Below are 10,396 nucleotides of genomic sequence, written 5' to 3'. Positions count from 1 at the left end.
CGAAGTAACAGTGACATTTTATACAGTTGTTATTTTGGATTTCTGTTGGTAAACGAGATCTAAACTTGCCCCTCTTTTTGGAAATTAATAAGGAGAATAATAAAATGAAAACTAATGGGACAATATTTAAAGAATAAAACCAATATTAAACATAAGGACAGTATTCAACAGCAAGACAATAAAAGCTACATTTACAGCAATCAGATACAAGCCCATTGCCGCCTGGGGCATTGTAGTTGCTTTTCAAGGTTTTTGTCATGTCCATTTTACAAATTGTGACCCATCTGGGATCAAAGCAATTCCTCGTAAAGCCTTCAGTAGCTTTTGAAGAATTTTTCAGACATTAAACAGGCCTGGTATGGCAAGTCTCAGAACTGTTCTTTGCCGCACTGTGGTCCTGGTATGGCTACTGCAGCAGTGAAGAAAAGAAAAAACAGTAAATAAATATTGGTTCAGGACAGAAATTAATTCCGTGAGGAGTTTCCCATGTGGACAGAGCTGACGGAATATTTTTTCACCTCACCATAAAACTGAAGTTTGCCAGTGGAGAAATCTTAATGCACCATACCCAGTTTTCAAATGTTTTGTAGCCATTCTTTCACTAGTCTCTGAATTTCTTATTCTGTTAACTGATACTCATCAGACACTGAAGTAAATTAAAGCCACCTTTCAAATTTTCCATCTGTACTTTAATTCCTGCCACAAAAATGATTGCAAAGGTGATGTTCCCTACTTAAGAAATAACTTAGGTGTTTGAGTTATATAAATCTTTAGAGACAGGAGCCTAACAGTTGTACTTCATGCTTCATTTCATTTACATACAGAGAATCACCAAGCCTAATTATTTTAACCACTAAACTTGTTTTCTGCTTAGATAATTTGAGCTGAGTATTGATACCAAAACATGCACTTTACAGAACAACTGTAAAATCATGTTGATGCATAGGAAACAGTCCATTATTTCTGTTTGCTTTCATTTTTGAATAATAGCAAGAGTGATGTGTTCATAAGCACCTGACTAGGGAGACTGTAGGTACCTAGCAGAGGCAGATAATATATCAATTCCTTTTGGCTCTTCCTCAGTCTCTAGGAAACAAAAAATTACTTCCATCTGTGTAGTTAAATAAATACATGGGTATTGAATGTAGTACATTGAACAATCTCTTCAATTGTTTCTGTCACCAAAATTAAAATGTACAAAAGATGAAGGGCTAGATCATCCCAGGTGCTATTGATCCTTACAGGCTGTTAGGAAAAGCATATTCTTAGTTCTGAAAGGACCAGGATATGGTGGCTGTAAGAATAATTTCTACCACTCAGTACATATCTTCCTGCAGCAGTTCAGATTACTTTTTGTTAGCCTTCTTAAGTGATGGGATCCACACATTTCATTCTCTTCGTGTTCAAAATAATGAATTCAGGCTACTTTATTAGGTTCAGTTCTTTCTCCTTGAACTGATTAGCATGAAATCTAGAGCAGAGCAATAAGATGATACTCAAACTTAACATTTTATTAGGAAGTTATAGCAAATTTGGAAAAAAAAAAACCTTACACACAAATACATAAAACCTTAAAAAAATAACAAGACATGAATTCAGTTTCCTGTTAATATAAATGCAAGACATTTGCGGTTGTGGGCAAAGTGTAAGTGCATTCTCTGTGAGTGTACAAACTTGTTTAATAAAAAAACTCCAAAAAAACCAACAAGACTCTCATCCCAGAAAACATATGGCTTTAAAGTGTCTCATTTCATATAATTCCACAGGCCAGCATCTTATGCTGAATTATACTGAATACTAAAAGTGAGTTTGTTATTGACAAATATATTTGTTATAGTAAAATAATACACTATCACAAAAAATGGCCAGCAGAGTATTAAGTTTCCCAGAGAGATTTGTCATTGAGAATAATTGCACTTAACCTGTAGGATAATACTAGTAGTTAACACTATTTTCTTTGTTATTTCAAAACATTTATAATTTTCTTAATAAAAGGCCATTCTATCCCCAACACAAAACATTCACTGAATGCAGATTTAAGATAAGGCAATATTGGACTTCAATTGTGCAACTTGAATTTCCTCTTTTTACTTATATACCAGAAATGTTTAAAAAATTAAAAATTAATGATCTGTGTAAAATGGGAAGCCTTTATGTAATAACTGATGCCTCATGCAAAAGAGGAAATAATATCAAAAAGTTATGGTCTAAGAAGCCCTGAGTCAATAATTTCATTGAAAAGGCGAGGAACATGAGTGCTCCAAGTTCTTCCTATGTATTGGTGTGTATTCAAACCAGTCCAGTATTTACTTAAAAAATATTTTTAAATAGGCAGTTTGTGCAGTTTCTCACATACAATTCTTCAATATGCTTCATTCCTTTCAGCAGACTGTATTTAATACTCAATTTCGTTTAAGCTGTCAGGATAGCCTGATGAGAATTGAATTTCTTCCACTTCTGGAATACAAAGAATGAAGAAATACTGTAATTATTTTTACTTTTGTCATACATAAGAATACTTACAGAATTTAATTAGCATGCTGAATTTAAATAGTACTTTCATGTGGTTTTTAAAAAGTCTACAGCCACTTTACTAGTTGGGATTCTGAGGATGATCTCACATCCTATTAGAGGGTAAAAGGTCTGCACTAACCCAGCAGCCTGATATTAAATTCAAATGGAGGCTCAAGGGAAATATCACTCACCTACCTACAAACAAGCACTGTGAATTTCAGGTGTCTCTTACAAAGTATCTTGAAACTTACCCAAACAAGGTCCTGCCTGGAACAGAATATCATCAATAGCAGTGTCACTTCTTATTGACACACCGCGGATTGCCTCAAAAATAATCTGTAAAGTACAATTTTCATGAATCCAAATGGTGGAAGGACTGAAAAAAATAATATTCATGCAACCTATTCAAGGATACCATTTACCCCCTCCTCTGCCCTGCCTTCCCCTCTCCTTTCCTCTCCCTTTTGTTTTCCCTTCTCCTTAGCCAGACCTCTGGCTTTGCATCATCCCTTCTCCTTGGTGCCCCCTTAGGAAGACCACCCTACAAGAAGCTGCCATTTCATCACAGCTCAGTAGCTGTGTCAAATCTGGACAGGGCTACAGACAACTGGAGGAAAAGAAATTACACAAATGATCTTGAAAAAGCCCTACCACTGCTGACAAAAACGATGGCATTTAAATTTAAATACTTTAAAATAGCATTTATATATGTTAAAAAATGTTGAATTCATACTATTTTCCTACTTGCAACCTATTCATGTCTTTAATCCCTCCCTAAGTTCATTTGTAAAACATTACATTATTTCATGTTCTTCAGGTATCCATTCAATGCCACGTATATTTAAACATTTTAGTTTTGTTTTTTTTTTAAAACAATACAAAACTTGGATTCTAGTACATAGTTCACTTCAGTATTCCAATTTGACTGCTTCTTGCTTGTTTTTCTTACCTGGTAGTTTCTATCACTTTCATATTCTATCAGTCCCCTTAGCCATGAGATACTTTGTTCCCCTGTCCTCCTCCACAAAGGTATTTCTTCATCATCCCCTTCCTTTTTTAGATAAACACTTAACAATCCAGTCCCAGCTCCATACATATGATAGAAAAATGTCAGGCACTGTTTTCCAGATGTTCCTCTTAGTGATCTTGAAACTAGGTATGCTCTCTGTCCATAGACCATGTTAGATGCCTCTATATACATGTAGTATCCTTAAAAAGATATATAAGTAAATATTAGCAAAGTAGGATATACTGTGTTGGAATATTCATTATGCTCAATATACTCATTATATTATATTGCACTACATTTGGTACAAATCAGCTTGGGAATTCTCCAATACACTGTATGAATTAGGGATCTACACCTGCAGATAATCATCCTTTTCACCTCTCTTGACTGCTGCTTGCCACCAAACTACAACCTGGCTTAGAGGGGATGTCTTCACTAGGAGTTTGCACAGAAAATAGGACTCTTGAGTATCAAAAGAGGCTCTCAAGCATTCACTGGCTGCTGTTGTTGCTCTCAGCCTTCCACCTGTCTCACTGATCCTTGGGAATTCCCACTCCCTCTGAAGGCAATCTCACCCCCAGGACTTGTGGTGACAGACAGGCCGGTGAAGGGACAGACCAGAAAAAGGGAACATTGGGACTGCATGAAGAGTTCCTGCATTATCTGCGTTCATTGTCTTCTGGCAGAGCATACATCTCAAAACAGAACAGTTGTTTTATGCAGCAGATGGGATGTGGGGATGCTCCTCAGCCTTCTCACACACCTCAGTTTGCTCCAGCTGGTGATATCTTAGTGATGGAATGAGGGGCATGAATTTGCCTTTCACCAATTCATGGTCCAAACCCTTAACACTTGATTATATCTGTTGAAATACATAGCCAAGAAAAGAATACAAAGGAACAATACACTGCAGCTGCTGTTACACCAGGAATTGCACTCGGATAGAGATTGATTCCTTGGAATTCCAAGATAGCTGCAAGTACATCTGAGGGTATGCTTTAGGCTATGGTTGGTGGTGATGCAGTTTTCTGTGCACTCATGCTAATGGGGGTCCTACCTACTTAAATACTTGAACTTGCACTAGCGAGCTTGTGGAGCACATTTTCAAGATAAAGAGCTTGTGGGATCTCTTTTATTCTTCATGTTTTCTTTTAAGTTTGAACCCAAAGGGGTTCATACAGAAGAATCCCAACCCCTTGCACAGCTTGCTGTTAAGAAATGAACTAAGGAATAATCATTCACAGACCAGGCTTAAAAGGCTCTCAGTTTCAAGTCAAGGTATCAGTCTCACTTCTCAGACTACTTAATGATCCACATTAACTGAAAATAGGTCTAAAGTCAGTTTCAGGGAATATTCATATAAACTGGGAATTTGGAAGGAGCTTTTTCTGTGGAATCTGGACAGTCATCCTATTTTATCTCCTAAGGAAAAGGCTACTTTGGGACATGACAACCAAATTATCCACATGTCCTAGAGATAATTCAGATCAAATGTCATATTCTCAAAACCACTCATGAGTTCCCTGCAGAATGTGCTTACTTCATTTGATTAGTAACTTTTCTGAATAGAAGAGTAACAGCTTTCTTTATCTTCCAAGTTATCATTTAAAATATTTAATTAATATTTTTTATTAACTGTCAATATCTGTTCTGAAATTTCAATGTGGAACTTAACTCACCTACCCCAGTAGTGTGGTCTCCTTTCGGCCCAGTGTAAGAAGTGGGAGTTGGACCCCTCTTCCTATGCCAGCTCCCACGACCTCTCTTCTTCTGGGTAAACACACACTCATCTTTTTCAAAAGTGCATTCTCCAGGAGTGGGCAGCAACAAATCTGTAAGGAGAGGATATAGTTTAAAACTTCAGATACATTAGACTGATATATGGAGAGATTACATAAGTAATGTATTACATTTTCTCACCTGCTGACATCAATTACAGCTACCTGGCAATGCTTACAATAGTCACAAGCTTATATAAGCTACCTTCAAACTGTCGCATAAAATTTAATTTAATTCTCTTCACATCTTTGGGAAAATCTGTGCCCTAGTCTAGCTTAGTGAATAGGATTCACTAGTCCTAGTATTCTTTAAAACAGTTTATTAGTCTTCACAACAGTGGTTTCGACTAGATGATCTTATGAAGTCTTTTGGTTTTAATGGTCGCATTCAATGCTCTTAGAGGTCTTTTCTAACCTTAACAACCTTCTATGATTCTGTAACAGGCTCTGTTATAGCATTACCAGTGTAATTTTCTTCACTATTTTGGCACCCCAAGCAGCATAATAAATATGTATAACATGCATAATAAATGAGCCTTGTCAAAGACTGGAGTTTCTGTGAACTGAAATCAATGCCACATTTAGCTCTCCTCTGTTCCTTTGGCACCACACTCTACTGCAGCCTACAACAGACCACAGAGCTGCAATTACTAGCGTATTTTCATTATTTCAATTCTATTAGATCATACAAAAGGTGATATAATTCAGGTGCATGCCAGGAAGCTTTTGTCAGGTAATCTTAATTTGTCACTCAGAAGTAGACATTTTGAGCAGCTTCCACCTTTTGAAGAGGAGGAAGCCTGATACCACTTTTCAGGCATTTGTTTTGCTGCCATCAGAGACAAGCCATGGCATGACTATACACCCAGATACCAGTTCTGCACCTTTGGTTCCTTTTCCAATTACTTAGAAATTACAGCAAGGCAAAACAGACAACTGCTGGAAATAGCTTAGAAAAATGGCATCTTGTTTTGTACGTGTGACTTCTTTCTGTTTTGTTAGCCTGAATGCATAAAATCCAATCAGAAGAGGTCATTAAAAAGCTATTAGGATCATTGCAAAGGCATGGCTTTATTCCAAAGAAGAACGGGATTGTAGATTGTGCCTGCCTCATGAGAATATTTTTGGTTTATTTTAAATTAGGGTACAATTGTTGTATTGTCAAACCTCACAAAGCCACAAAAGAGGGAGTCTGGTTAGTTCAGAGAGGTTGGCCTGTGCATATCAGAGGGTAAAGTTTTGCTGAAAACCATCCAGTTTTTCCACTACAGTGGGAGTGTTGGACTGCTTTTCTCTGTCTTCATCAAAGAACTGCAGCTCAGGTGCGGCTGTGTCTTGGCCTTGCACAACTGTATTTCTTGCCTAAAAAAAAATATGCTGTGTTTTGAAAACTACTGCTTTGGTGTCCATTTCTGGCTTCTTGAACATCATTTGAAAACTACTCTTCACTCAGTTGAACTGTGGGTTTACTTTAATGCCCTTAAAGGACCATTCACCTATATAGAGCTGCTCTGGAGTCACTGAAATTTATTAGGAGTTAGCTGGTACACCTGTGAGCAAAAATTGGTCCTTGCTGAATGTTTGCTGCTTTGAAAAAATAAGATTTATGCCATACTTATTGGGAAAAAAAAAAAAAGACAAGAAACCACAACAGGACGAAGGCAGCTATAGGATAGGCTTGGAAAATGAAGGTGTATGATGAGCTCTTCTCAAAAGGATAGCAGCTGTTGGATGACAAATACATATGGTCTTACCAGCAGCCTGGCAGCTTCCCAGGCTCAATGATACATCATCCAGTGCCACAAGTCCACAGTCCCAGAAGCTTTTACACCAGCTAACAAAGACAACCTACAATACAGGAAGGAAGTTTCAGGTACAAAACCTGGCACTGTTAAGAGTCTGAAATGTTAAGTGTTTTTTCCAAATGCACAGACAATTTTGAAATCTACAGAACAGGAACAATGGATCCACTTTGCCTTGGCACATTCTGCCAGTGACAGAAATGTTGATTCCAGTGGGGACTAAATGTATGTTTTCAATCCAAAGAAAGTATTTTCTCACTTTTGTAGGCAAATTATGTATGTCTGTATGTAATTCCCTAGAGTATTGTACTAGAGTATTTTTTTGTCTGTGAGAAAACATGACTCACTGAGGTTGTTGTGGCTTTTTCTTGTTCAACGCCCAACATGAACAGCTCAAATATCTTCAGCTATCTTATCCTGAAAACTAGGAGGTTTTATCCATGGAAAAATAAATTTGAAAGAGTAATGTGGAGTGATGGACAAGAATGGCTGCGGCAAAATGCAAAGAATAATAGAGATGAACTGAAACTACTACACAAAATGGGATTATTCATACATGACTCAGTGCCATGACATTGCAGAGCAGGAGACTTGAAATGTTATGCATAATTCACAGTGTTCGTCTGAGTTCATGAAGATTAATAAAAACATCTAAGATTTGAGTAAACATCAATTCTGCCATGGAAAATACAAGTCACTCGTGAGATAGTAAAACAAAATGTAAAGAAGCTGTAAGACTCTCAGTTGCCCATCTGCCAAAATTGACACAGATCTCTTTGAATTACAGAAGACACATTAGGATTTATTTTGTGAAAACACTGCTGGCGGTTTTCTTGGCCTAACTACTCCAAACCATCTGTCTGACCATTGGGGTTATGACCATAATTTAGGAGGAGCTTTTCAAAACAATTCCTTTGTGTTGAGGTATATTCTAGAGATTGCAGAAGGATTACTGTCACTTCTAACTGTTTAATCTTCTGGACAACACCTCAGTTGCATATTTGAGGTTAAATGCTGACTGAAAAGTTTCATGTGGATAAAAACAGGCATTCAAAAGATGTTAGAGCATTATTCAGTATGTACTCTTCTAGTAGGCTTGGTAACACCTTCAGTATGATGCCTACATGGTATTTTCCAGTTTGTTTTGCTGTGTAGTATTTATTGACTCATTTGCTGATAATAACAGTAACTACACCAAAAACTTGGAAGCATGCATGCATTATGCTGCCCAGGGTGAAGCAACTTTCAAGCAGGGTGAAGCAAAAACTTTCAAGTTTTTGAAACTCCTCCATTCACTGCTACCAATCCTGGTTATTTTTGATCATCTCTCTTGTAAACTGGCACTGGTATGGAGTTAAGGAGTGCCCCTGCGCAGAATGCAAAACTGCTCAGCATATGGTGGCCTAAACCTCGCACCTTTTTTTTTTTTTTTTCCCTTCCCACTGTAGAACTGTATCTTAGCTTTAAGGTTTAACAGGACACAGGGGCAATCCTTTAAACACAGTAGCATCTCTTGGAAAAAAAGCATAAAATAAGCATAAAATAGGATACTGACATTGGGTGAGTATCACTCTTCATAATTTTAATAAATGCATTCTGGTGAACATTTTTAATGAACTAAAGACATATTTAGCCCTAAATCCCTGAATCTTCAGAAGACCGCACATGTAAGGATGAAGTCAGTCCTCATTTGTGAAATAACATTTCCACATTGTGGAGTCATGTTTTAAGCAATGCTTTAGTATTGATCTCATTGGGAGCAGGACTAAGTTCTTTATTCTTAGATTGTAGTAATTTGTTCTGTACAATTTATGTAACTACCTATTGGATCCTGGAGAAAGCCCTCCATTTAAAAAGCATCTCAACAATAACTGTGGTCTCTCAAAGGCCATTGAACCAGTAATCTTTGCACAACCAAAGGACCGATCTGATTCAGTGACACTTACAAGCTTGTTCAGCTTTGCCATCTGTAGCTTAAGCTTCACTAGTTTTCCACTTGATTTTTGTGGTGTTGAGGGACACACTGCCATGAGCATCCTCTGTAATTTCAGGGATGAAATTACAAAGTCTTTTACTTGGGAGCTTCTACTTGGAAGTGCAGAGTTTTCAGTATTTGCTTTAGCAAATATACTGAAATTGTTACAGTCCTCTCAATTTATTTTGTTGTTAAATTCTTGATTTACTTTTAGGCAATGGACTAGAACATTTTTATTCACAGTTTGAATTTGTTTGCTCTTCTTCTGTTTTAATATCCTTTTCTGTCATAAAGCAAAATATTTGAGTATTTGAACTTTACCTACCAAAATTCTATCAACTTTGATTTACTCAACTACTCATTTTCACAATGAGTCAGATCTCTGAATCCTTCCTACAGTCTCAATAGAACTAATCTCAAGTTGCTTTGCATTTGTTCTTGTTTTGCATTAAAATATTTGCTAGGTCAATTTTTCCAAAATACATTCTTACGACTTTATCTCATACCTTGGAGAAGACAATAGGGGACTCTTTGTGCTGAGCATTTTTTGTCATAAAGCATGGCAGATGAACAACATACTGATTGTTTCAAGCTAGGTAACAGAGATTCCTGGACTCATATGCTATTTTGGACACTAAATTAAAAACACTATCCAGTGAAGGCAGTTGTGTTGCCTGTGTTACTGAAAAATAAAACATATCTCTCGTGTCTCTTTTTGTTCCAACAACAGGACACAGCTAGGGCATCAGTTCCTTCCAAATCATTGCTCCAGCTTAGAAGCTGATTTGTTTATCTTGCAGTGCCTAATCAATGGTCCTGGCCTTCAGTGTCAAAGTATCAATAATCCTTTCTTAGCACTTATCCTGGATGATATGAGGTATGAGCAATGCCAGATGAAAACAGCTGGTCGAGCAAGCTTCTGCCAAAACACCATATTGGGTTGTGCAGCAGATACTGGGTGAGGTAGAAGGGACTTCTCATCCTTAGCACTCAGCGACTCTACAAGGAGTTCAAACTCACATGCTTATAAAGTTAATCTGCTTTTAAAGGAGAAGAAATAGGAGGACAAGCAGTAAGGTACTTTCAGTGTAAGGAGGGATAATGGGGAAGCTATAGGAGGTTTTGTGGAAGCTGGACTGAGAACAGGAGAAAAGGAGATCCCTGTATGTTCCCTTGGATCCCTATATGTTCTGTGTGTTTTCTTTCCTCCTTGTTTATCCCAGAACATGCACATCTTGCTCAATTAGAGAGCCAGATCTGCCAAACAGAAAAAAAACATGAGAACAGCCCAGTCTGGTTACTTAAGAGCAAGCTATGC

At 37.3% G+C, this 10,396-nt stretch overlaps 1 protein-coding gene across 4 annotated transcripts in view; it reads right to left on the bottom strand.

Moving 5' to 3' along the window:
- Positions 1–64: 64 nt before the first annotated feature.
- Positions 65–10,396, bottom strand: part of MAMDC2 (MAM domain containing 2) — a 57,200-nt gene continuing 46,868 nt past the window's right edge. Inside the window, exons 10-15 of one of the 4 annotated variants that reach the window (XM_041422193.1) lie at positions 7,056–7,149; positions 5,203–5,355; positions 3,464–3,723; positions 2,766–2,850; positions 2,357–2,457; positions 65–409 (exon numbers count right to left, since the gene is read on the bottom strand). In XM_041422193.1, the coding sequence (XP_041278127.1) occupies positions 2,396–2,457; positions 2,766–2,850; positions 3,464–3,723; positions 5,203–5,355; positions 7,056–7,149 (654 nt within the window). In that variant the 3' untranslated portion in view covers positions 65–409; positions 2,357–2,395. Of the gene's footprint in view, positions 410–1,027; positions 2,458–2,765; positions 2,851–3,463; positions 3,724–5,202; positions 5,356–7,055; positions 7,150–10,396 lie in introns of those variants that run through there. The other 3 variants (XM_041422192.1, XM_041422194.1, XM_041422196.1) reach the window with 3 other exon arrangements.

The sequence above is a fragment of the Onychostruthus taczanowskii genome, unplaced genomic scaffold, assembly GCF_017590055.1.
Source record: "Onychostruthus taczanowskii isolate IOZ18803 unplaced genomic scaffold, ASM1759005v1 scaffold72, whole genome shotgun sequence".
Lineage (NCBI taxonomy): Eukaryota > Metazoa > Chordata > Aves > Passeriformes > Passeridae > Onychostruthus > Onychostruthus taczanowskii.
Note: the sequence above shows the minus strand (reverse complement) of the source record. Positions and strands in the feature narration are given on the sequence as shown.